Raw genomic sequence first — 27,424 nt, forward strand, 5'->3', positions numbered from 1 at the left:
AGGAGCTTCGGGATCAGGACCCCCTTATACTCCTTATAAAATTTGCAATCGTTGCACGTATTTCTTCCTCCCATAGGGGGCCTCCCAGGTCCTCTTGACTATCCGCGTCCACGCAGGGCAGTTGCAGCCCCTCAAGGTACACCTCCACTCCCTCAGGACCCATATGGGATCGAGACTCAGAATATATTTTACTGAGAAGACGTTATTGATCTCATGTTGGGTATATACCAACTGGCCCCTATCATTCTGCAGTGACAGAATCGGATGGGGTTGAGTTTCCGCCCAAATCAAACGTGCCCGCAATCGCGCAGCCTTGTCGCTCTCCGTGTACCATCTCCGCCTGCTGCCAGTTCTTTTAAATTTACTGAGTGCGGCCCATGTATCTCCCAGCTGCTGGCGTGTGGCTGTCTGCTAGGCGATCCTCATACCGGCGGAGATCTCGTTCCAACACCTTTTTTACCCCCACCTCCGTGGACAGACCGGTCCCTTGGATTACCACCTTCATTGCGTCCCATTCAGTGGCCCTGGTGCCAGCCAAGCCCCAGTTAACCTCCAGATACGCCTCAAGCCCTCATAAGATAGCCTCTTTGTAGGTCGGGTCACCCAGAGCCTCCGTGTTGAGCCTCCACAATGGGATCTTAGGCCGCGATCTGTCTAAAGAATAGGTGAGCAGGAGCAGTGAGTGATCAGACAAGTATCGGGCCAAATATTGGATCCCCGCTACTCGATGCATTGCCGTTCCCTGAAGAAACAAATAGTCCAGCCGACTATGGGTGTTGGCAGCAGGCGTGTGGCACGAATACACTCGACTGGTAGGGTTGCGGTGCCTCCATGTATCAAGTAAGCCATAGCTCTGAAGCATCTGGCCCATTGCTTCTCTCATTCTAGGCTTTGCGTCTAATTTTGGGGGGTACCTATCTAAATCCCCATCAAGGGCACAATTAAAGTCACCTGCAATAAGTAGTTCTGTGTCTGGGTCCAGGTCTAACGGATGTATGACGTTACAACGCATACTTTTACCACGCCTACCATTACCACTCAATTTTTACAACGCAGGATCCATTACAACGAAGTACCATTACCACGCATGTATTTACAACGCATATACCTTTACAACGCATACAAATACAACGTAAGTATTGGTAAGTATATAATATTTTTTTTAATTTAATTTAATTAAAATTAATATAATTTAATTTAATTTAATTTAATTAATTTAATTTAATCAATTTAATTTAATTTAATTTAAATTTAATTATATTTAATTTTTACCCTGTACCCTTTTACCCAAAAACCCAAAACTGACCCTGAACCCTAAAAATACTCCTTTACCCAAAAACCCAAAACTAAACCTGAACCCTAAAAATACCCCTTTACCCAAAAACCAAAAACTGACCCTGAACCCTAAAAATACCCCTTTATCCAAAAACCCAAAACTAATCCTGAACCCTAAAAATACCCCTTTACCCAAAAACCCAAAACTGACCCTGAACCCTAAAAATACCCCTTTACCCAAAAACCCAAAACTAAACCTGAACCCTAAAAATACCCCTTTACCCAAAAACCCAAAACTGACCCTGAACCCTAAAAATACCCCTTTATCCAAAAACCCAAAACTAATCCTGAACCCTAAAAATACCCCTTTACCCAAAAACCCAAAACTGACCCTGAACCCTAAAAATACCCCTTTACCCAAAAACTGAAAACTGACCGTGAACCCTAAAAATACCCCTTTACCCGAAAACTGACCCTAAACCCTAAAAATACCCCTTTACCCAAAAACTGAAAACTGACCCTGAACCCTAAAAATACCCCTTTACCCAAAAACTGAAAACTGACCCTAAACCCTTAAAATACCCCTTTACCCAAAAACTGAAAACTGACCCCGAACCCTAAAAATACCCCTTTACCCAAAAACTGAAAACTGACCCTGAACCCTAAAAAAAACCCCTTTACCCAAAAACTGAAAACTGACCCTAAACCCTAAAAATACCCCTTTACCCAAAAACTGAAAACTGACCCTGAACCCTAAAAATACCCCTTTACCCAAAAACTGAAAACTGACCCTAAACCCTAAAAATACCCCTTTACCCAAAAACTGAAAACTGACCCTAAACCCTAAAAATACCCCTTTACCCAAAAACTGAAAACTGACCCTGAACCCTAAAAATACCCCTTTACCCAAAAACCCCAAACTGACCCTGAACCCTAAAAATACCCCTTTACCAAAAAACCCAAATAATATTTTTAATAAAATAATATACTTACCAATACTAACGTTGTAATGGTATGCGTTGTAAAAGTACCTGCGTTGTAAATACATGCGTGGTAATGGTATGCGTTGTAATGGATCCTGCGTTGTAAAAAATGTGTGGTAATGGTAGGTCGTGGTAAAAGTTGCGTTGTAAAGGTTGTATACCAGGTCTAACTGTCTTAGCACCTGCCCTAGAAACTCTCCCTCGTCAGTGTTCGGCGCATAAATATTGACCAGGCATAAGCTACGCCCATCCAGCGTCCCCGTCACCATCACGAACCGCCCCTCCGGATCCTGCTTAGTGTGTATGGCCCTGAAGGGCTCAGGCCCGCCCGCTGCCCTTATAATATCGCCGTGACCCACAAAACACAAGACAAAACAACGAAAAGGATTGGCCAAAAGGCAAGCCAAAATGGGTCTGTATACTTGTACTCCGTTTACACAGACATAGATTAACTTATAAACACCATTGCACACTCTAAAACAGCTCAATCTTAGTGCATAAGGTGTATTGGTGTCGACGACGTTTCAATGCCACTATTAAATACAAGGCATCATCTTCAGGACAATAGAATTATACATTGTAGTCTTGACAGTAATATGCTGCGCCTTTTTAGGTCTCGCTAGACGAAAGCAAAAGCAAAGCTTTTGCTGTCTGCGAGACAACTTATGTTGTTACTTTTGGGGGAATGTGGACAGCAGAGTGCCACGCGCTTTTCCTGCCGAGATTGGACCTCGTGGGCGCGCACGCCCAGCCGGCTCCGTGCACATCCCCTGCCTGGTGCGCGCTCTTAGATGAATGAAAGTGAAACTGGCTGCAGTGCCTCGCATCCATGCCGCGTTAGTGTCTTTCCCGTTTATTTCCCTCCGCTTCTCTCGTGTCCCCTTCCCTCCGCTTCTCTCGTGTCCCCTTCCCTCCGCTTCTCTCGTGTCCCCTTCCCTCCGCCTCTCTCGTGTCCCCTTCCCTCAACGTCTCTCTCGCCTGCATCCTTCCCTCGGCGTCTCTCGCCTCCCCTTCTGTAGTTTACTGTCCTCCCTCTGCCTAAGGCTCTCTCCAGGTCCTTTCCCTACCTGCCTCTCCATGCTCCGCTCTCTGTCTCGTGGGCCGCGGTGCTCCTCTATCTCTCCGGTGTCGTTTCCCGTCCTAGCTGCTAACTTTCCTCTGCAGGAAGTCGCCGCTGCCCCGTCCTCGGCTCCAGCAGTGACCCACCCTCTTAACTTCACGTCCCTCCCTTAGCTCCTCCCTGCGGTCTCCTTCCCTCTCCCTATCTCTCCCACCCCCTGGCGTCCCGGCTCCCAGGCTCTCCCAGCAGTGTCTCCACGGCTCTGCGACATGGGGCAGTAGCTGCTGGTTGAAGCAGATCCCGGAGAGCTGTAGAGTGCTTAGAGTTATGTGTTCTGTTCTTTGATGTTACTTGCACGTGCAGTTAGTTCTGACAGCTCACACGTGCTGTATGTTCTGTATTTGTGGTCGCGCATCTCTTGAAGAATGTTTATCTTCAAGAGATGCATTTCTCGAGGCATCTTTAACCAGTAGCTTCCAACTGTGGCTTTAGGCACTTATGCAGTTGGAGGTTGCTGAGTGCAGACGTGCTCCTGTGGATACGCTGACTTTGTGGAAATAAATCTTTCTATTCAACCTGTTCGCCTCCTGACTGTTCCTGCATATAAGTGATCCTTTCCACTTCACAAGAGCCCCCCTGCTTCCTGGTGCCATGACCCCCCGACCCGCCCCCGAGGCTCCCAGCCGGCGAAGGATGGCTGCTGCTGGGCTTCCTGGCGCTATCTCTGGCGCTGCACCTCGTCACCCTCGGGGGCTACCTCCAGCTGCGGGCAGAGCTGCGACGGGAGCTGAGCAGCGGGGCCCATACACAGCAGCCCCCCAGCAGCGGGACCCCGGTGACAGCGAGCGGCGCCGCCGTCAGGTGAGTCCTCTGAAGTCCTGCCCAGAGCAGTGCAGGGCTGGTTGTTACCTTGTTTATTTAGTCTTTCCCTCTTTCCGCTTGACATTAGGAGCCCTCCTCCCACCCTCCAAGCACACACCAGCTTTGGGGCTCTCAGCACACATGTACATGCTGATGTGGCGCTGATACAGCTGTATTACACTACGTTCTCCTCACCCTCCACTCTTGATAGAGCTGCGCCTTGTGTGTAACAAAAGGTGTGTGTGCATCACAGGCAGAGCAAACGCAAGTGACGGCGACTTTAATTTAAGTTCTCCCTTAAGCAATCTCATCAGTAGCCATGCTTCTCCAGTCTTGGTGTCTGTGTGTATCGCTGTGAGTCACTGTGTCTGTTTTAATGTATCTGTCCGTGCGCACTGGCTTTTACTTCTATTGTCTGCTGTGTGCTTAAAGTATATCTCTGTGGCGCTGGGTCCGTTTGCAGCGGCATTTCTCTGTCACTCACACTTACCTGTTTGCTCTTGTGTTGTGCGTGTCTCCATGTGCCTCTGTTTCCTTTTCACGTCTAGAAAATGGTCTGTTTATTGTGTCTGTTTCCGTGAGTCGCACCTTCACAGTGATTACCTGTCTTCATCTGTGTGTGTGTTCAGCTCTCTGATGATCTAGCTTGTGCAGGTGGTGTATCTGTCAACCCGTGGGCTCATCTGTTCATTCATGCCCCCCCCGCACAGCCCCTGCACTGCCCCCCGCACTGCCCCCCGCACAGCCCCCACACAGCCCCTGCACAGCCCCCCCGCACTGCCCCCCGCACAGCCCCTGCACTGCCCCTCACACAGCCCCTGCACTGCCCCTCACACAGCCCCTGCACTGCCCCCTGCACAGCCCCTGCACAGCCCCCCGCACTGCCCCCCGCACTGCCCCCCGCACTGCCCCCCGCACTGCCCCTCACACAGCCCCTGAACAGCGCCCTGCACAGCCCCCCGCACAGCCTCTGCACTGCTCCCTGCACAGCCCCCCACTGCCCCCTGCACTGCCCCCCCGCACAGCCTCTGCACTGCCCCCGCACAGCCTCTGCACTGCCCCCTGCACTGCCCCCCCTCCGCACAGCCGCCTGCCTCTTCGCCCTCCTTTCACCCCGTCCTCCTCCTGCCTCTGCAGGCCGCGCTCTGTCCCTGCAGCTCGCAGGAACTGTCAGCTGGGAGAGTCACTCCGACCCCGCGGACTGTCCTTGGGCTTTCATCTTGTAACTGCTGCTCCTGTAAAGCGCTGCAGTCGCTCCGGGTGAAGTCTGCGCTACATTAAACTGCAAACAAATATATTGCTTTTACTATTCAAAGGTCAAGTAGCTTTTTTTACTGGATAAGGCGTGCATGTTATACCCGCTCAATAAAGCTACCAGCACCACTGTGCTGTCGTGAAATACATTGTTTTTGTCATTTTGCTACATTAATGTGAAACTCTCAGAAAACCTACCTCACCTACTTGTCTCGTCTAAGTGTTAAACTTCTTTGCGCTACTCACAATTTTTACTACCTCATCTATTTTGTTTGCTACCTCATGTATTTTTGTTTGCTCACAATTTTTACTACCTCATGTATTTTGTTTGCTCACAATTGTCACTTTACAGTATGTAACGTAACGTCTGCCTTTGTAATCTGTTCTCGTGTAATGTTCTCATCTTATATCATTTCTGTTCATATTGTGAAGCCTCCGACGCCTTCGGGTAAAGTCCGCGCTATATAAAAATGCATAAATAAATAAATAAAATAAATAAATTCGTGTGTGTCTTGGCGCGATCAACAAATCCAGCCTCTGCCTCACAGAATGAGCCGTGTTTACAGAATGTTGATCATTGTAACCACCCTCTGAATAACGCACAGCAGGAATTAACACATCTGGGCAAGGCTGGGCAAATCACTTAATCTCCCCGTGCCTAATAAAAATGAATGTGTCTCTTGTAACGTTACTGGTGCTTGTGTAAAGCGCTCTGATACTCTATACCTTTGAGTCAAGTTTGCGCTATATAAAACGCTAAAAAAAAACACCAACATTTCCATGAGACCTGTCCCGGTGTGTGCATTATCATGCAGTTAAGGTATAGAAGATGCATGCACAGTACCGCTGTCTGTCGCATGGTTTTCTCTTGTCCATCTTCCCGTTTTGAAATCCGTACCACCTTCTTCATTGCGCTTTATGCACTTTATGTACTTTCGGCAGTGCAAAGATAATACGTCTCCTCTATCACAATGTGTGTGCTGGTGTTAGGATGTGCCACACTGACATTCCAGGCCTATTTTACCCAGTGTGCAAACAACAACTGGTTTAAATATGTTCTCTCAATGTTTCAAGTTTTATTACAAATGTAAATGTTCCTGGATTTTCATAGCAATAAAAAACACTGAACATAATCTTCACAAAAGTTATTTACAAAAGTTTAAGCTATTGCCATTATGAATTACAATAACTTTTATTTAAGTATTAATTATTTAAAAAAATTAAAAGCCATTGTTATTTGTAATATCAATACATCTAAGTCACGTAAATAAAACACATATTGCATTACAAATGCTATAGGTGCCACATTTGTGAAAGTTATAACTATTGGCATTGTAAATGACAAAGCTATTAATTTCGCTATTTCCAAAACCAACACATACATAAAAAATTTGTCATTTACAATAGCAAAAGCTCAAACTTTCCTAATGCGAGACCTATTGCATTGCAAATGCTTGTTACATTTACTTTACATTTAAAATGACCAGGGACAAGGTAAGATACACTCAGGAAACGAGCACTGGCGTTGCCAATAGGTTTCGCATTTGGAAAGTTGGAGCTATTGGTTTTGTAAATGACATTTTATATTTATATATCATTATTGGCATTGTCAATAACAATATATAAATATAAAATGTCATTTACAAAACCAATAGCTCCAACTTTCCAAATGCGAAACCTATTGGCAACGCCAGTGCTTGTTCTGGTGTGCTCCTGTCAGCCCCTGCCCTAGACTTTGTCCACAGACAGAGAATTACACTGCAATGACACCCCCACCCCTTTTTGCTTCCTGCATAATATTTTTTTTCCATTTGAAGAAATTCCCTTTAGAAAAATGTGGTTCTTTTTTGCCGCACAATTCCAGTGATCCGGGCTATAATACAGTTCATGTTGTGCGTTTAGGTAAATGTAGTACAGGAAAGTGCTTTGCGTTTGTGAACACCTACAAAGGCCCACTCCACTGGAAACTACAACAGGTGACAGCAGCGAGTGATGAATCTGGAGTGCGCGGTAACTCAAGATGCTCCTTCAACATTTTCATTAAAAATCACCAAGAAATTAGTCATTCTCAGAGGGGGAGGTCACTGCTGCGTAGTTTGGCTTTTTGGAGTCTCTTTTTAATCTCGTAGTAGGAAGACCTCTGCTTCTGCACTAGATTGGTGTAGTCCAGGTAGAGTGATATGCGTTTGTTTTCGTATTCTATAACGGATTTCAGCCGGGCTTGTCTAACCAATGTGTCTCTGTCCCGATAGTTGAGGATCCTCACAATCAGGGGTCGTGGTGGCCGGCCCGGGCTTGGTTGACCCGTAGGGATCCTATGAGCTCTCTCCACACAGAAGTACGGGGACAGTCCTTCTGCAGCAACATTATCTCGGAACCAGTGCTCCATAAAGTCCGTTGCGTGGGGCCCCTCACAGCGTTCCGGCAGACCAATGACGCGTATGTTGTTGCGTCTATTGCGTCCTTCCGCATCCTCCACCCTGTCTATAAGAGTTTGTACCTGCTGTTGGATTTGTTGGATGGAGTCTGTATGTTCCGCCACCGTCGGGGTAAGGTCCGCCAGCGCCATTTCCTGGTCCTTGACTTTGTCCGACAGTTTGGCATGATCGGCTTTGAGCAGGGAGAGGTTAGTAGTAAGGGTGCCCATTTGCGCCTCCATCGCAGCCCTAGAATCTCTAATTTCTTTAAGGATCAGGTCCAGTTTATCTCCCTGGTGGTCTTCTGAGGGGGTAGAATTCGATGCCAGAGGCGTGGAGCCACCCAGGGTCGCATCAGGGATAGGTCCCGCAGGTGTTCCATCCTTGCCATCTGTCGCCTTCGCGCCCTTTCGCCCCATGGTGAGTATTGCAGGGCAGATTCCAACCACCATCCGAGACTCGTCTACTCGGGCGTCCGCCACTTCCCTTAGACTCTCCAGATCGCAGCAGACGGGCAGCTTCACAGAGGTCGTCAGCGTGGCACCGCTGGACGTGTAGACGCATGCCGCAGTTGCGTCTGTCCCTCACTGTGAAGGCGGCAGGGGGCCAGCGCACGGGCCGGCCAGGCAGGGCCGCCGCTTCGCAATCACCAAAGAGGACCTTGTGATAGTCCCCACCCGGGGGGACGACAGTGGGCTTCTTCGCGCCTACAGGCGGCTTCCGGGGTCCACTCTCACCACCCCCTATTTTCGGCGCCAGTCGGCCGTCATCCCAGCCCTCCAGCGCGGCCCGGGTCCAGGCCGGCAAAGCCCCTTCGTTCAGTCCCCTCTCCTCACCCAGGGTAATGGCGGTGGTCCAGTATCGTGCCCCCTGTCTCGGCCCGACTCAGTGACGCCAGCAGTGTGTCTCCGATCCAGCCCGCCGGTGACTGTAATATCCTCGGAGGAAGAGGGGGGGGAGAGACCAGAGAGAGGGCAGATGAAGTCAGTGCGGCGCCGTCCTCGGAGCCCCTGGGCCCGCTTCCCATGATGGCAGACCTCTGGGTTCCCACCCGGGCCGTCGGTGCCGCGCAGGTCCGGGGCCCCGTAGGCAGGGCACCCTCACGTGTGGCAGCGCAGCTCCCCCAGGCCTCCTGGAGCCCGCCAGGGGTCGCCGAAGGGGGGTGGGGTCCCGGAAGGTGTGCACTCGCCCCCCAGTCTCACCAGCAGCGAGGTCGCTCCCCAGGCAGTGATGGCCATGCAGGCCTTCGGCGGTTCGGCTGGCGGCGTCCTCGCGTCTCGGGCGCAGACCGCACTCTAGTCCCCGGCTCACAGCGTGGGACCAGGCCGCATCTCTCTTCGTCGCTTTGTCTGGCGCTCGTGACTCCCAGGGTCTTAAAAACTCCGTCGAGGCGAGCAGGGCACCGTAGGATCAGGATCCAGTCCTCGATGGCACAGGGCTACCCCCGAAACGGCGTTCAGGATCGTTTTGCTCCCGGCGGCACCGGAGCTTTAGCAGTCTCCGTCCGCCATGTTGGCTTGCTAGCCACGCCCCCACCTACACTATATTACATGTGGTGGAACAAGCTGCCTAACACAACTTCTGGACTAAGCCTGAAAACTGCTCTCCACAGCTTCCACTTAGAAAGCTTTCTATGGTTGTCTAGGACCACTAAATCATCACCATAAGGGTTGTCTGGATTAGTGCAAGGTGCTTCACAGTGTGCACCATATACTACACCAGCCTCTTACATTGGCGGGCTGCGTTTGGGATTTAAGCCTGCACTGTTTTACAGCTTATCTAGTTGTGGTTAGGTAAAAAAACATCGCTAGCATTGGGCACAATATTAATACTTTTTGTAAAGTAGTAATTTCTACTGACATTTTTGGATTTATAGTGGAGGGTCTTGCACACCCCTTTCTACAATTCTTTCTAAGTTTAGTTTCCACTAGGGTAGGTAGGTGCAACATTATACTACACCTAGTTTATTATGTCTTTAATTGGGGAAGCCAGTGGGTCCCAATATTCTAGATACAGTGGTCTTAAGTTCCCGGAACTTAGGACCCTTGTTGCATTAAGGTAGTTGAAGAAAGGTAGCAACCCTTATACTCAGCAAATCTTAGAGCTACTGCTGCAAGATGACCTCCAGAAAGCTGTGAGGTCAGAAGGGCTGGACAATTTGCATAGAGTAGCTCCAGAAGAGGGATCAGGGGTTCTGTAGTAGGGGATCTCTGTGTATAATCATAATCTAGTGAATAGTCCCACCCATGTGCGTGGACCCCGGAGCAATCAAAAATAATCTCTTAAGTTGTTAAAACATGCAGAATTGCACAGACACTTAAGAGAGAATTTAAAGACAGAATATGCAGCCTATATTCACAGGCTACACTGTCCAGTACTTCAACTAGGAATTCCACCAAAAATCCACAAACAGCACAGCCTGTCCAGATTTCTCCACAGAGAAAAACCTTGCCTTTAACAGCAAAACCCTCTGGAATGATAGAGAGGAAGAAGTGGACAGACGAGCCCCATAGGTTGCCATTATGTGGCTCAGAACAGGATACTGTGCCTTTAAGAGAACCTTCCAGAACTCTCACAGTATCCCAGAATGCACTGCAGGTCCCTTTTACTTTCAGTTCTTTTTTCCCGCTCCTGCTAGCAGGAACTTGGAGCATTGAGCTCTCCCTTTCTAAGGGTTTATTTAGTGATTTTTCACTTTTTCAAATTTTTGAGTGTTTCATTTGAAGCACTTGTTGCTCTCTTCCTTGTGTGTGTTTCTGGGCACCCTTTTATTTGTCAAAATGCCTGCTTTGTTTGACAAATGCCCAGAGTGTTAGAGGAAGAAGGCCAAGTCTGACCCACACGAGGTGTGCATCATCTGCCTTCCCTCATCTCATGTCCCAGAGGAGTGTGACATTTGCCAGGGCTTCTCCAGCAGGACCCTGAGAGATAGGATGAAGATCAGGCTCCAAGGCCTGGAAGACAGAAGACTGAAGGCACAAGGTGGGTCTGGGCAGACTTCCTCTGCCCATGCTGAGGCCTCTGGGGGGCTCCCCAGGGGCAGGAAGGCCAGCAAACGTCCCCATTTTCCATCAGCGTCGATTGCACCGACGACGGCGTCGAGAGGGATGACTGCAGTCTGTTCCCCGTCTCCCCAGGGCTCTGGGTCGAAGCGGCGTCGGCGCTCGACGTCGAGGGAACTGAATAGACCACCGTCGAGATCACCGGTGACTATTTCGTCGTCGTCGAGTTATCGACGTAGAGAGGTGGCCCGCGTCGGCGCTCGCCGTCGAGGCGACTTCGCCATCGGCGAAGAAGAGGAGGTCGTTGTCGAGGGGATCCTTGACATCAAGGATGACGTCGAAGTCTCGCAGGCGTTCGGCGTCGATGAGACGCTCGCCGTCGAGGAGGAGGCGCTCGCCGTCGAGGGGCCGACGGTCAACGTCGGGGCGACGTTCTTCGACGCCAAAGAGGCGCAGAAGGAGTTCTGGCGCCAGGAGTCATTCTAGCCGGCGGCATGTGCCGATAGGGGACTCCATCGCCTCAGCCTAGGAAGGAGGGAAAGTCACCGGGCTCGGTGTACTCTGAGGTGTATACACCTCCTAAGCCGAGGTCGACTCCACCTCCTCTTCCCTTGCCCAAGGAGCCTCCGCCGCAGACTCCCACCCCGCCTCCGCTTCCACCTCATCCTCAGCCTCATCCTCGGCCTCAACCTCATCCTCATCCTCTTCCTCGTCTCTCTTCTGGCGGACCGCCTCCGGTTCCTCCGAGGACAGCTTCACCGCCACGATATCCGACGCCGCCTAAGGGGACCCCTCAGCAGAGGCCCCCAGTCAGGCCGAAGTCGACTACTCCTGTGAGGCCTGTGGAGCGTTCGAAGCCAAGGAGATTGCGCTCTCGCTCCGGTCGGAGGGGTAGATCGCGGAGTCGTCACAGGTCGTCGACGAGATCGAGACGACGCCACAGGAGGCGCAGATCACGGTCCCGCACAGACTCTTCTGGGACCAGGGACTACTAACCGACTTTGTCGGAATCCCCGGGGACGAGGGTGTCGCCCGTACACGACATCGTCCCGTTCCAAGATGTTCTGCTGTGGGGGACAGCGAAGTTGGGCATCACGGTGACGGTGCCTATGCCCACGACGTCCGTGATTTTCGAGACACTCCACAAAAAGCGCCTGTCTCGACCATTGCTGCCTCTAGTACCAGGATTGGTTGAGCCCGCAGAGGAGTTGTTTCTCACTCCAGCGGTGACGAAGGCTGCTCCCTCCAGGTTTCTTAAGAAGTACCGGGCCCCGGATTCTGACCCGGCTTTCCTTCGGATGGATCGGACACCGGACTCTGTCATAGTGACGGCGGCTAGGAAGCAGCATGCCACCACCCTGTCTTCTACGGTTCCTCCTGATAAGGAGAGCCGCTGGATAGACACGGCAGGCAGAAAGGTCTGTGGGACGGCATCTACTGCAATGAAGGCGGCTAGTGCCACGGCTTTGCTAGGGCGGTACGATCGTTCCCTATGGGAGTCCCTCCAGCAATTCGCCGAGCTCCTTCCTCGAGAGAAGAAAGTGGACTTTCAAGAGATTCTGAAGGAGGGGAGGCTGGTGTCGAACCAACTCATCAGCGCGGCGGCTGATGTATCTCTTCTGGCGGCACATGGGTACTGTCATGGTGTCAACCAGCGACGCCACGCTTGGCTTCGCCTTACAATGCTCAAGCCAGAGGCTCAGCAGCGGGTGGCCAATCTGCCTTTCTCGGGGGAAACCCTGTTTGGCAAGCATGCGGATGACGAGATGGCCCGCATGAAGGCGGAGGCCGAGACCCTGACGGCTGTCGGGTTGGAGAAGCCCAAGGAGAAGAAGACCTACCGCCCATTCCAGAGACGGTTTGGTGCGCAGGGCAGAGGGGGCGTGGGCAGGCTTCAGGATAGCAGCAACAACAGCAACAGCAGTTCCGAAAGCCCTTCCAGAAGCGCCAGTAGGGTAGAGGCGGCCAGCAGTCCGCAGCAGCGAACAAAGGCCCGGCTGGGTCTCGGCCCTGAGCGGTTACTTCCCCTACATCGGTTACCCGCTCCGGTGGGGGGAAGCGTTCAATTTTTTCTGGCAGAGTGGAGAAAAATTACTCCAGACAAGTGGGTGCTGAAAATTGTTTGTAATGGATACAGTCTTCGGTTCACCAGCCCGCCTCCAGCAATTCCTCCGGTCAGCTCGCAGTTTCAGCTGCGCGAGCTCCAGGCGGAGGCAGATATCCTGTTAAGGAAAAGGGCGATAGAAGACGTACCTCTGTCTCAAAGGGAAAGAGGTCTGTACTCCCGGTTCTTTCTGGTTCGAAAGAAGGACAAGAACGAGTTCAGGCCCATTCTGGATTTGCGGCAAGCAAACAAGTGGATTCGCAGAGAGAAATTTCGCATGCTGTCGTTGCTTCAGATTTATCCTCAGCTGCAACAGGGAGACTGGCTCTGTGCTATAGACTTACAGGATGCGTACTTCCATGTGCCCATTGCACAAAAACACAGGAAGTTCCTGCGATTCCAAGTCAGCGCCAATCATTATCAGTACACAGTACTGCCATTCGGGTTGAAGTCTGCGCCCAGAACATTCTCGAAGTGCATGGCAGTGGTAGCTGCACACCTGAGGAAGAACAAGGTGTTTGTCTACCCGTACCTGGACGATTGGTTGATCAAGGCCTCCTCCTTCTCGGAAGCTCAAGCGCACTTCTAGAAGACGTGCGTTCTTTTGAACAAGCTGGGGTTGCACATCAACATGTCCAAGTCTGTCCCGACTCCGGTCCAGTGCATACAGTACTTGGGAGCCTCCATCAATATGCTGTCAGCAAGCGTGTCTCCTTCGGAGGAGAGCAAATTATCACTCCTTCGGAAGGCTCAGGCTCTTATGACTGCTCCATCTACAACAGTGAGGACGGTGTCTTCTCTACTGGGGTCGATGGCCTCTTGTATCTTCCTCACGCCACACGCACGGCTGCACATGAGACTGTTGCAGGAGTGCTTGGAGGATCAGTGGGATCAGAGGAAAGGATCTTGGGACGACAAGATACGACTGTCTCTGCATGCTCTTCAGTCTCTGAAGTGGCGGTGTTCAGCGGAGAATCTCCTCAGAGAGGTTCCCTTCCACAAGGACATTCCCACACAGACTATCGTGACGGATGCGTCTCTCCACGGCTGGGGGGCGCACTCCGGAGACTTACAGCTACAAGGAACATGGTCCCCGACGGAGTCCACGTATCACATCAATTTCCTGGAATTCAGAGCTCTTCACTTAGCACTGAAGGCCTTTCATCCGTCCTTCCAGACCAACTCTCTGCACAAACTGACAATACGACCACGATGTATTACCTCAACAAGCAGGGGGGCTCGAGATCGCGCACTCTGTCGCAGGAGGCGCAGACGATCTGGCACTGGCTTCTAGCCAGGGGACTGACGATTATGGCTACCCATCTACCAGGTGTGCAGAATGTTCTGGCTGACGCACTTAGCAGACTGATTCAGGAATACCACGAATGGGTCATAAACGACGAAGTACTAGGAGAAGTCTTCGTAAGGTGGGGGACTCCAGACGTAGATCTGTTCGCTACCGCCGAAAACAGCAAATGCCGAGACTTCGCCTCCAGGTACTACCAGCAGGGGATGCTGGGGAATGCGTTATGGATCAACTGGTCGAACAGCTTTCTGTATGCTTTTCCACCCATTCCCCTGATTCGGGCGGTGCTCATCAAGCTGTCTCAGTCCAGGGCGCGGATGATCCTGATTGCCCCGGAATGGCCCAGACAATGGTGGTTCACGGACCTGCTTCAGCGGTCTCTCCTTCCTCACATTCGGCTGCCGTGCCGGCCGGACCTTCTCACGAAGTTCGGGGGGCAGATGGTGCACCCCAACCTCTCGTCTTTGAGTTTTTCGGCATGGCTCCTGAGATAGTGCAATATGGCCATTTGAATCTACCAGAAGATTGTATGGACATACTGAAGGAGGCTAAGCGACCTTCCACTAGGACTTCCTATGCTTACAAGTGGAAGAGATTTTGCATCTGGTGCAAGTCCAAGAACTATGACCCAACGACGTGTAAGGAAGATGTCATCCTTCCGTATCTTCTACATTTGGTGCAGTCTGGCCTTAATGTCCATTCCATTAAGGTTCATCTCGCTGCGCTGACTACCTACAGGAATTGCCCTTCACAGACTTCCTTCTTCCAGATCCCTGTGATCAAAGATTTTTTGGAAGGCTTGAAGAAAGTGTCCCCTCCATTCTGGGATACTGTGAGAGTTCTGGAAGGTCCTCTTAAAGGCACAGTATCCTGTTCTGAGCCACATAATGGCAGCCTATGGGGCTTGTCTGTCCACTTTCTCTCTATCATTCCAGAGGGTTTTGCTGTTAAAGGCAAGGTTTTTCTCTGTGGAGAAATCTGGACAGTCTGTGCTGTTTGTGGATTTTTGGTGGCATTTCTAGTTGAAGTACTGGACAGTGTAGCCTGTGGATATAGGCTGCATTATCTGTCTTTAAATTCTCTCTTAAGTGTCTGTGCAGTTCTGCATGTTTTAACAACTTAAGAGATTATTTTTGATTGCTCCGGGGTCCACGCACATGGGTGGGACTATTCACTAGATTATGATTATACACAGAGATCCCCTACTACAGAACCCCTGATCCCTCTTCTGGAGCTACTCTATGCAAATTGTCCAGCCCTTCTGACCTCACAGCTTTCTGGAGGTCATCCTGCAGCAGTAGCTCTAAGATTTGCTGAGTGTAAGGGTTGCTACCTTTCTTCAACTACCTTAATGCAACAAGGGTCCTAAGTTCCGGGAACTTAAGACCACTGTATCTAGAATATTGGGACCCACTGGCTTCCCCAATTAAAGACATAATAAACTAGGTGTAGTATAATGTTGCACCTACCTACCCTAGTGGAAACTAAACTTAGAAAGAATTGTAGAAAGGGGTGTGCAAAACCCTCCACTATAAATCCAAAAATGTCAGTAGAACTTACTACTTTACAAAAAGTATTAATATTGTGCCCAATGCTAGCGATGTTTTTTTACCTAACCACAACTAGATAAGCTGTAAAACAGTGCAGGCTTAAATCCCAAACACAGCCCGCCAATGTAAGAGGCTGGTGTAGTATATGGTGCACACTGCATTTTTCGACACCTTAAGAGATTATTTTTGATTGCTCCGGGGTCCACGCACATGGGCGGGACTATTCACTAGATTGTGACTATAACAGAGATACCCCTACTACAGAACTGGAGTTACAGGACAGAAACTACTCCTGGTTCACCCCTATGACGCTAATTGTGAGCATGACCAGGGGGGGGAAGTCTGAGGACTCCACCCTGGTAATCTTTGATCGGCCAGGGAATAGTATAGATAGTACCGGGGGTGGCCTTAGAGGTAGGACTCCCTTTATTCCTCCCGGGATGGTGCAGAGAATGCAGGGGAGGTCTACATCCTCCTCGGTCAATTCCAATGCCTCTAACAAGTCAATAGGGACCTCCATCTCTAGCCAGAGGGAGGACTCCTTAGAGAGGGAATACCACCTGCTTAATCTTGAGAGAGCCAAGCTCAGAATCAAGCAAAAATAGCTGTCCCTTGATCAGGAAACCTTGGAAGTACAGAGGGCTAGGAAGAATTTGGGACTAGAGTCCCATGGTGGCAGCACTAGTGTCCCTAAGGACAGGGAACAATCTTTTGATGCTAGGAACCTGAGCATGATAGTCCCTCCTTACCAGGAAGGGGATGATATCTATACATGGATCACTGCCTTGGAGAGGGCCAGTAAAGTACAGAAGGTTGCTCAAGGGCATTGGGCTGCTATCCTGTGGCTGTCTTTTGCTAGCAAAGGCAGAGAGAAACTCCTCACTGTCAAGGAGGATGATGCTGCCAACTACATCATCTTGAAAAGTGCCCTCTTAGATGGGTTTGGTTTGACCACTGAACAGTGTAGGGTCAGATTCAGGGGGACACAGAAGGCACACACCCAAGACTGGGTTGACTTGCAGACAGGTCTGTTAAGGCTCTGGAAGGCTGGCTTTTTGGAGGTAATGTGCATGACTGTGAGATTGTACAATTTATTGATGAGGGAGCACATCCTTAATAACTCTCCAAATCCGCAGCGGCACCAGTGCTTGGTAGAGTCTGATCTGGCCTCTCCCCAAGAATTGGGAAAGAAGGCGGACACATGGGTCTGCAACAGGGTGAATCAGAAAAACAATGGTGATGGAGGTGACCAAAAGAAGCAAGATTATTCTATGGCCCAAGAGAAGGGTGGGTAGAAAGGTAAAGAATAAAAAGAAGTCTTCATAAGGTCCCCAAAAACCTTCCTCTTGAGGTGGTTCCTAAAACTCCTCTTTCAAGAAACCTTAGTGTTACCTACGTAAGGAAAAAGGCCACAGAGCAAGGGATGCCAGATGCTCTGAAGCTAATAATACCGTAAGCTACTACTACTGCCCCTAAGGCAACTAGCACCCCTAGCCCCAGTGCAAGCAAGTGTACAGCTCCCAAGGGATTAGTAGGGTAACCTTGGGTTCTGAAGTGGGTTCTGGTCTAGTCCGAACACCCACTCAGGCTGTCCTTGTCTGAGATAGTGGCATGGATCTTGCCACTTTACTTGTAAGTCCCACTACCTTGGGCAAGTACAGACAGCAGCCTCTGATTAATGGTCAGGAAGCTGTGACATACAGAGACACAGGTGCCAGTGTCACAACGGTGACAGAGAAACCTGTGTCTCCTGACTAAATCATACTTTTTTAACTTTACCAAGTGACCAATGCAAGCAATGTCAGGACTGATCATTCTTTGGCATTTGTAATCTCACCTGGGGAGGGGTAACTGGCCCTAAAAAAGTTTTGGTTTTCCCAGACCTACCTGTGGAGTGTCTGTTCTGCAGTGACTGGTCTGAAGTGGAGTTCAGGACAATCCAGAGATGAAGGGAATCTCTGCCAGTTTGTTTGCTGTTACTAGGGCTCAGGCCAACCAGTTAGGCACTGGGCAATCACTGGATCCTGAGAAAATGGACCAGCTAGGTCCTAAGAGAAGGAACAGGAAGGATAAGGAATTATCCTCCTTCATGACTCTGAGTAAGGATCAGAGTCCGTAACCAGGTCGCCAAGGCGGACCCGTACCGTAGGCTTATAGTATAAGGTCCCAATCAACTGTAAGAAGACCGCCCCAGTCCCATTCTCGTCAGCACCTGCCTCATAAACGCCCATTCCACTGAGTCGAATGCTTTTTCCATATCTAGAAAAACTGCGATCGCTTTGTTTTCCTGCCTCACATGTTGCATGGTACCAAACACTGTACGTTTATTGTATGTAAGATTTCTATACGGTATGAATCCCACCTGCTCTGGAGCAACTAGGGTATTAGACATAAGAGCTAGTCTGGTAGCCAATATTTTTGCAAATATCTTAGTATCCACATTGAGTAGGGAGAGTGGGCGGTATGAGCTGCACTCTTCTGGGGGCTTCCCTGGCTCAGGGATGGCGACCAGTAGGGCTTCCCTCATGGACAGTGGGAGAGTGTCGGTGACACACATATCTTCAAATAGGTTAGCTAGATGGGGGGAGTAGCAGATCTACAAAGGTTTTGTAGAAGGCGACTGTTAAGCCATCGGTCCCCAGGGCGCTGCCAGCTTTCATCCCTCCCAAAGCCTCAGTAATCTCGTCCTTCTCTATGGGATGCATTAGAAGTTCCCTGTGCGTGTCTGAGAGGAAGGGTAGTCGTATATGTTCCAGATAGTTCGTTATTTGCTCGTCCACCCCTTCTGACTGGGACCTGTACAGTTCGGACTAATATTGTTTAAAGCGGTCGGCAATTTCCGTCTCCTCCGTCAGTAGTTCCTCGTCCACCGACCTGACCTCCGGAATCAGTATCTTACCACGCCATGCTTTCATCAACTGAGCTAAAGCAGAACCCGGCCTGTCTCCTTCCCCATAGGCCCTAGCTGTGGCGTACTTGCCCTTATGCTTTACCTCACTATCTGCAGCATCATGATATCCCTCAAGCAGCGTCCTGATCTCAGAGTCCAGTGCCTCACCCCCCCAGCGAGCTGCTGCCTCTCCAGATCCTTAAGCTTGGATTCTAAATCAGATAACCTCTTCTGTATGGCCTTGAGCACACCCGAGTGCTTAGCCATCGCTATACCTTTAATATAGACTTTAAATGTTTCCCAAACAGTCCGGAAGCTGTCAACTCAGCCAATATTGGTATCAAAAAAGGTCTCTGTGGCTTCGGCCATTTACTATCTAAATTAGGGGTCCAGCAGGGAGTGAGGGGAGAATCTCCACGTAAATGGCGGCAAGGGCTTCTTAGGCGTGTCCAAGACTACCAACAGCGGCGAGTGGTTAGAAAGAGTGCGTGGCAATATCGCGCATTGTCGGACCAGATCTATCAATGAAGTTGAGGCTAGCCAATAGTCTATCCAAGCGTGGTGGCATGCATTGATTCTTCCACTGATCAAGAAGACTAACCTTGATCCTCTCATCCATGCTAACTACAGGCCTATCTCTCTCCTCCCTGCACTGGCCAAGGTGACCGAGAAGCACATGCATAGCTCCATTTCCAACTTCATTGAGAGTAACAACATACTTCATGAATCTCAATCGGGCTTTCGCACGAATTTTAGCACAGAGACCGCCCTTCTCGAGGTCACCGATGCCATCAGGGAGGTTTTGGATACTGGAGGAAAGGCCATTTTGGTTATGCTGGATTTGTCGGCGGCTTTCGACACCGTGCCCCATGAAGGTCTCCTTTTAAGACTCCAGGAGATCGGTTTTCGTGGGACGGTGTTGAATTGGTTTAAGTCATTCCTGACCGGCCGCCGGCAAGTGGTCTGGGCACCTCCGTTTTCCGCTGAAATGCCGCTGCTGGAGGTGGGGTTGCCGCAGGGCTCTATTCTAAGCACTGCGCTTTTCAACATCTATATGGCCCCTCTGGCGGCGGTTGCGGAATCATTTGGTGCCCAGATCATAACCTATGCTGATGACACCCAGTTTCTCTTTACATCTGAAAAGGGTAAGGACTTTGACGGCCCACAGATTAGAGACTGTTTGGGAGCCGTCTTTACCTGGTTCCAGCGACATAGCCTAAAATGCAATCCCGATAAATCGGAATTGCTTTTCTTTGGATGTCCTCCTGATCCTGGCTGGAAGGCCTGGTGGCCCTCAGATATGTCTCCACCGGAGGCTGCCTCTTCCAAAGCTAAAAATCGGGGCTTTGTGATTGATGATGGCCTTGCCTTTGGCCCCCAGATCATTGGGCTGACCGGCAAATGCTTTGGCCTCCTGAAAATGTTACGGAAATTTCTTCCGCTGTTGTCGCTGAAGCATAGAAAGATCATCGTGCAGGCCTTGATAGGCTCGCGTTTGGATTACACGAACGTTCTCTATCTTGGCCTGCCGAAATATATTCTGACGCGACTGCAAATTGTGCAAAACTCTGCGGCCAGAGCCATCTTTGGTCTCCAGCGCAGAGCCGGAGCCACAGATTTGCTAAAAAAACTGCACTGGCTCCCAGTCGCTAAAAGGATGGTCTTTAAGGCGCTTACTTTTGCCTTCAAGACCCCTCATCTGATTGGCCCTAAATATCTTTAGAAGCGTTTGGCTTTTTATGTGCCTCGTAGGATGCTACACTCCGCGACTTTATCCAAAGCCTTGATTTCCCCCATCTGCCGGGCTAGAATCGGAGGACGCTCTTTCCGTTTTCTAGCTTCTCAAAGTTGGAATGACTTGCCTGTCTCGCTCAGGAAAGCTGAGGATCTGCTCTCTTTTAGGAAAGGACTAAAAACCTGGCTTTTTACACAGTAACTGTTCTCCTGTTTTTCTCTATTTTCGCAGTGTTATGTTTTACTTACATTGAGGGCTCTTTGTCAAAGCGCCGGGACACTCCTAGGAGTAGCCGTGCGCTATAAAAGAGCATTTTTAACATAACATAACATGTGTGTATATTGTGGTACGTTGAGTAGTAGGTGTAGCCCCCCCTGCTGCTGTTGCGCACCCACCACCCGTCGCATAAATCCAAACAGACCATCACCACCCTCAAGCTTTCTCGCAGCCGCCACCGGGTTTCTAGGAGGCCCTGCCGATCTGTCTAGGTCCGGGTGATGAACCAAATTGAAGTCGCCTCCCCACAGAACTTGGGTGTTCCCATAGGGTTTGATAATTTTAGCTATATCCCCAAAAAACTCAGTGCAGTCATAGTTGGGGCCATACACATTGACAATGAGCAAGTCCAAAACCCGACCAAGGCATTTAGATATTACGTAACGGCCCTCAGTGTCTGTGTGTAGCTGTGTAAGTTTGAATGGTGTTTTGGGATTGATCCAGGTCAGTACACCCCTAGCATGTGAGGTAAACCCCGCTGAATTAATGTGCTCATCCAGCCCCCTAAAACGCAGCATAGGGCTCATCTGGGGCAGGTGCGTCTCCTGTAGCAGTGCAATATCTACGTTCTGTCTATTTAAGTAGCTAAGCACCTTCCGGAGCTTACGATGGTCACGACCCCTAACATTCCAGGACATTGCCCGAATACAACCTACCGTACCCTGGGTGTCTTGTGCATTACGTGCCATCATCCCCGCTGGTAAGTCTTATCGTGGAATCAAACTCGCTGTGCTCTCATGTGTGACGTACCATAGGCATGTACAGAAAACAACCCTCCAAACCACCCTCCTCCAGGAACTTTCCCCCATCCCCCTCCCACAGCAGACCTCTCCCAACTTGCTGCATGCACACCCAAAAGATGTCCCTTCCTCCCTTCACCCCTCCTTCCCATAGACCCACCCAAAAAACAGCAGTGCCAGGCACTCGTGGGCAGAGGTAGCTCCTCGTGTCATACTCCTACATTCAGTAGCATCATACTCCTACTGCCATACTCCTACATTCAGTAGCATCAACTCTACTCAACACGGACTCACGTGCTTCATCAACGTCATTTAGCAGCATTTACTATGAAACATTTTCCACTAAGGGGCCAGTCCCTCCGGACCCCCGCATACTCAATCCACTGCTCACCCCCTTGAAGAGGAAATCAGGTCCACCATCCCCCTGAGCCACGGTGTTAATTCGCATCCTATCTGGCCAAACCCACTCCCCACACTGAGCAATTCAAACTGCACCTCGGTTTTTCCCCCAATAGCGGATAGGTAACCTTCCGAGCACCACAGTCTCTAAGCTCCCAGTGTAGGCGATCCGGCCAAACCACAGACCCCAAACCTCAACCCCCCCCACATCTCCCCCCATACAATCTTACTTACCTGACGTCCATCAGTCTTGATCATGTAGCAGGCCTCCTGCCGCCTCCTCCAGTAACTGCCTCTCCGGGCTCTCCTGCCGTTCCTTCGACCAGCTCTTAATAGCTGCTGTAAAGTCTTGGGGTCTGTAAAGATATGCGATCGCCCTTGTCTATTAACTCGGAGTTTCGCCGGGTACAACATGGTGTCCACACCCAAATCTCGAAGTTGCTTCTTAGGCGGGACAAAGTGTCTGCATGCCTCTTGTACTCTAGCGGTGAAGTCCGGTTATAAGGACAACTCAGAACCCTCGTATCTCAAGACTTTCTTCTCCCTTGAGCCGATCCCGATAGTTGAGTAGCTTTGCTATGATCGGCTGCGGAGGAGCGCCCACTGGGGTTCTGGGGCCCATGGATCTGTGCGCCCTCTCGACCGCATACATCGCAGAGAAAACACCTTCACCAAGCAGCCTCACTGGCAGTTTCTCCACAAACTGTTCCATATTACCCCTGGGAGGTTTTCCGGCAGGCCAGTGATTCGCAGGTTGCACCGTCTGGAACGTGACTCCAAATCCTCTGTCTTGACTCGAAGTACCCTTCCGAGTAGCTTATGGTCTGCATCCAAGGTAGTGTGAGCCTCCTCTACCTCAGTGAGGCGCCGTTCAGACATGTCCAGTCTTTCCCTGTGTTTGTCGAGGCGGTCGGCCATTCTGTCCATTCTATACGTGAGGGCATCCATTTTAGTGCCCAGAGAGGTGATGCCACTCTGCAGGGATTTTTCCATAGATTTCAGGATACTGCGTATGTCTGATTTAGGGTCTTCGCTCACTGGGGGGCGGCATCCTAGCGTCCCCACTCGTAGCGGCGTCCTGAGATTTTGAGCGCTTCTGATCAAAGGTATGTTTCATCTGCGTCTTGTCACCTCTGCCCATACTGACTGATATATTGTGTCCCCTACTGTGTGGGGGGATTGGACACCTTTGTCCCACTCACTTACGGCCTTGCAGGAGAAAAAACACTGTATGGGGGCTCCCGGAGCAATCCTCCTCTTAATCTGCCCCAGCTGCTTTTAGCTGTCAGCTGTAATACTGGTGTCTCATCCCTATCAGGGAACCAAGCTGAGCCGTCACCAAAGGAGCACCGCGTCGCAGGCAACCCCCAGGGAGGCCCCCCTCACTCGCCAACTTTAGAGGCGTAATTGCGCTGTAAAATTACTCCACAGCCTCAGCCTGATAGATCTTTAGCAGCCTACTCCTCTCCCCACTCAGCAGCGCTGAGGCCCTGGCGCCACCACCTTGTGATTGTTTGCAGCACACCTGTAAGTACAGTGAGGGAGTGAACTCCGCCAGGTATTAAGAGGGGGGGAGGAAATCTCGCCCAATGAGTGCCCCCTGCACTGTTAACAGTCCCTGGGGGCAGTGTCACTCCTCAGGCTTCGTCGTTTGCCCCCGCACTTCTCTTGTCCAATCTCCTGATAAGTGTGCTCAGCGACGAGTGTTTGTTGGCAACCAATAAATCCCGGCGGCTGACACCTCTCGCACCCGGCAATCTTAGGCACCCCGGGGCTCATTCAAGCGGTCACCAGTATTGGGCCACCACTGCTGCCTCCCAGGCTCGGCAGCAACCGCAGGACAGGCCTGGAACACGCGCGTGTATCCTGGGCGCCACCCGAAAGCAAGGGCCTTGCGCCTCTCACCTCCGCCGGCGCCCTCCGCGTCCCCAGCAGCAGTCGCTCGTCAGGGTGACACCGGGCCTCCGTCGCTGGGCCCTCCGGACAACTAAGCTCACCAGCGTGCTTGCTTACGGCCCTCAGTGCAGCAGTCCTCCGCTGCTCGCGCCGTGCAGATACGGTGCCAACCGTACGCCGAGTGACGCCGCCCGGATGCGTCCTTCACGCGGCTCGAAGATTTGCGGCCTGCCTGCCGTCTTGTTGCTTCGCCGTGTGTCTCGAGCTGTAAGCATCGGATTGTAGATCCGAATGTGTTGCCGGCACCCGAGCACTTTCCGATGGCTTAGGTGCTACAGGGGTGAGCCAAGGATCAGTAATACTGCAGGATTTTTAAAGGATAATGAGATAACGCGACGGAGCTCCTGGCTCAAGCGGCCATCACTGTCGCGAGCTAGCTCCGCCCCCGAGACTAAGTCTTTTCTTTGAAAGGCAGGACAGGTCCTCGGGATTCTTGAGGTTGCTGCCTGCAGGACACACCAGAGTTTCGCTTCTGCAGGTTCGAGGTGGGGACAGGCCGGTAGGGCTGGGGTCAAGTCATTAGGCATCCTCCTCTTCTTAGCTTCGGCATGGCTGTTTGGTCCTTCTTCATCTTTTCTTCCTGGTCATTGATTGTCTGAGGAGGCAGGGTTCAGCAGTGCCTCTGAATACTAGATCTAGGGATGTATTAGATAAGTAAGAGGTTGGGACCAATGGGTCCCTTCCTTGGGGTGGGTACACCCCCTATTATGCCCCCCTCCAGTGGGAGGGGGGCATATGCCTCACTCTGGTTGGCTGGGTCCCCCCATCTACAAGATTGCAGGGACTGAGAGTCGTACTTCACCTTGCCTCCCCCACCTGAGGGGTGAGGTTGGCAGAGGTGGGCACACCTCCCTTCCTCACTTTGTTTTCCTGCCGGTTCTACTGCCCAAAGTGAGGGTCAGAAGCAGTGGGGACCAGTTGCTGGAAGCAGCAAAAGGCCTGGTGAAGCTCACAAAGGCGGCAACCCTTTGAAGCTTCCCCTTTGTGGACCCTGCCCATCCTGGGGGAGGAAGCTTGGCACCTCATCCCAGGATGTGCATTGTTTGAGGCCCCGAGAGCAGCAGGCTGTCGGCGCAATGGTCCAGAAATATGTCTGGTGGTGGTAGCTGGGGAGCAGTCACTCAGCCTTAATAGATCTAAGAGCAATACTCAATGATACGCAATGGTTTAAAGGATTAGAAGGCATGAATCGGAAAGCCCAAATATACTCCAAACGCTTCATCTTTTGTTTCATGTCTCTCATGTTGTTGATCTCCTTATTCCTCTGTTTCCCACACTTTCCTTTTTGGTATGGGTGTATTCATTATATTTTGTGACTCGCTACACGGAAATAGTGTTCTTATGATGATTTCCTCTGTAAAATATCTGTAACTGTTCTACCTTCTATTTATGTCATGTTTATGTTGTTATGGTTATTCACTTGACTGTTCTGGCAGGAGTCTGCTTTCTTCACCCTCCTTTCAGATTAGGAATTTAGAAAAAAAGTAATTGTTGTTAAAATAAAGGAATTGTAACCTAAGAATGATTCCTAAGAACTATGCAGAGTGAGAATGGGTATCCAGTAAAGGGCAGGAATATGAAAAGCTCAGTGTGAAGGGATCTGGCATAGAAATAAATGTGTGCAACAAGACCAAGCCAGTGCCCATTGTAGATACTACACATTTCTTTTCAAACACAATGTAAAAACAAGTATAAAGTGTATGATCTAGTTCAATGGTATTTTGCCAAACATAAGTTGTTATATTATTCACATGCACCGATACGTGCTATTTGACATTTTTGCCTTGTTTGGAAGATTAAACTCATTCTTTGCTTTGCTGATTGTAGGTTACACTGGTGCTTTTTTCTAGTGATTGCTTGTGCTTATGTCTTGTCTTATTATTTTTCTTCTAACTAAGGCAACGGTGAAGTCGTAGAGCAAGTGATTGGCCAGCAGACGAATGAGCAGGAGGAGAGTGTCCTTGACAGTATCATTCGAGAGCTGCAGCGAGATCATGACCAAAGGATTGTTTCCAGTACAGCAGTAACTGCAGTGCACCCCACCAATAACCGAATACATCCTGTCAGTGTTGGTGGGTATTCTCATATTCTTTCCCATCTTCCCATATTAAGAGAGTTTAGACTGCTCTGGTGTTGACATGGAGAATAAGCGACACAGAAAACGACGTTAATTTGGATATTTTATTAACATAAAAAGGACAGTGTAACATTAGAAGTAGTACTCCTGATGCTGAGGTGGTTGACCCCTAATGCTGTCCTCTTCAAAATTGTATATGAAACATTTTAAGACCAACATAAGCAGGTAACATGAATACAGTAATCCACATTGATTATTTTGCAGCACGGATCGCTTCTGGTTTCTCATGCTATGGATTGCTCGGTCATCTAGTGGTTGGGTCCTGATTATTTTTTTTTTCTTTGTGTGATCAAAAGCTACCTAGAGAAAGTGCAAATATTTTCATAACTGAGACAGTTGGTTATGTGTATGGAGTAAGAAATATGAATCAAGGACAAGCAGCTAGCTTAAAGACTACGACAGGGAGGTATTTCATCTGACCCTAATGTTGTACGAGGTCACAGTTTTTGACCAAATGACAGTAACACAAAGTCTTTGTATGTTTTAGAATTTAGAATACAAGGAGGCAATTACTGCCGCAAAAAAAAAGAATCTTTTTTCACAACGAAAATAAAGGAGGCTGGTAACTCCACTAAGGAACTGTTTAAATCTGTCAACATGCTAGCTAAACCGCAACAGGATAATGCCTTCAAGCCTGATCAAGCCTTGTGCAACAAACTTGCTGCGTTTTTCCAAGACAAGGTGCAAGGAATCTACAATGACTTCTTAACTGCCCCAGGGCCTCAGAATATAAAAGTACCAATGGGACCTACCCATTGCAGACTATCCTGTTTCCAGCCAATAACAAGTGAGGAAGTACAAAAACTCCTGCTTTCTATAAAAACCAGCTCACCTACTGACCCTACTATCATGCATCAGGCTGCTCATAAGATCTGTGACAATCTCACCCCTCCTAAACCAAGTCCTGGAATCAGGCTGCTATCCAGAAATTTGGAAATAAGCTTCCAATACACCTATTTTAAAGAAACCCAATCTGGACCCCAACGAACCAAAAAACTATTGCCCTATTGCTGGCCTACCAATTGTGGCTAAGATCCTGGAAAAACAACTGAACACAGTGCTGACTGACTACTCAGATGTTAATAATCTACTGCACACCTCCCAGCATGGCTTCCGCACACGCCATTCCACTGAATCTGCCTTAATCCTTGCTACTGAAGAGATCCGCAGGGTGGTGGACGAGGCGGGGAGGGCGATCCTCGTGCTCCTGGATCTATCGGCCGCGTTTGACACCGTGAACCACATGGTTCTGGTGCAGTGGCTGAGGGATGTACGGGTAGGGGGACCCGCCTCGGCCCTCCTGTCCTCCTTCTTGGAGGCAAGAGAGCAGAGGCTGTTCTGGGACGGCTTGAAATCGGACAGTTTCCACCTCCCATGCGGCGTTCCACAGGGGTCTGCCCTTTCTCCCACAATGTTCAACCTCTTCGTGACCCCACTAGCTAATCTTATCAGGAGGTTTTGCCTTGGTCTCTTACGCTG

General features: G+C 50.1%; 1 protein-coding gene across 2 annotated transcripts in view; it reads left to right on the forward strand.

The window, feature by feature from the left end:
• BRWD3 (bromodomain and WD repeat domain containing 3) overlaps positions 1-27,424 on the forward strand; it is a 1,637,103-nt gene that overhangs the window by 384,827 nt on the left and 1,224,852 nt on the right. For both annotated transcript variants that reach the window (XM_078688510.1, XM_078688511.1), the window contains one exon: positions 25,707-25,880. In XM_078688510.1, the coding sequence (XP_078544636.1) occupies positions 25,707-25,880 (174 nt within the window). The remainder of the gene's footprint in view (positions 1-25,706; positions 25,881-27,424) is intronic.

This window comes from Lissotriton helveticus, chromosome 4_1, assembly GCF_964261635.1.
Source record: "Lissotriton helveticus chromosome 4_1, aLisHel1.1, whole genome shotgun sequence".
NCBI classification, from domain to species: domain Eukaryota; kingdom Metazoa; phylum Chordata; class Amphibia; order Caudata; family Salamandridae; genus Lissotriton; species Lissotriton helveticus.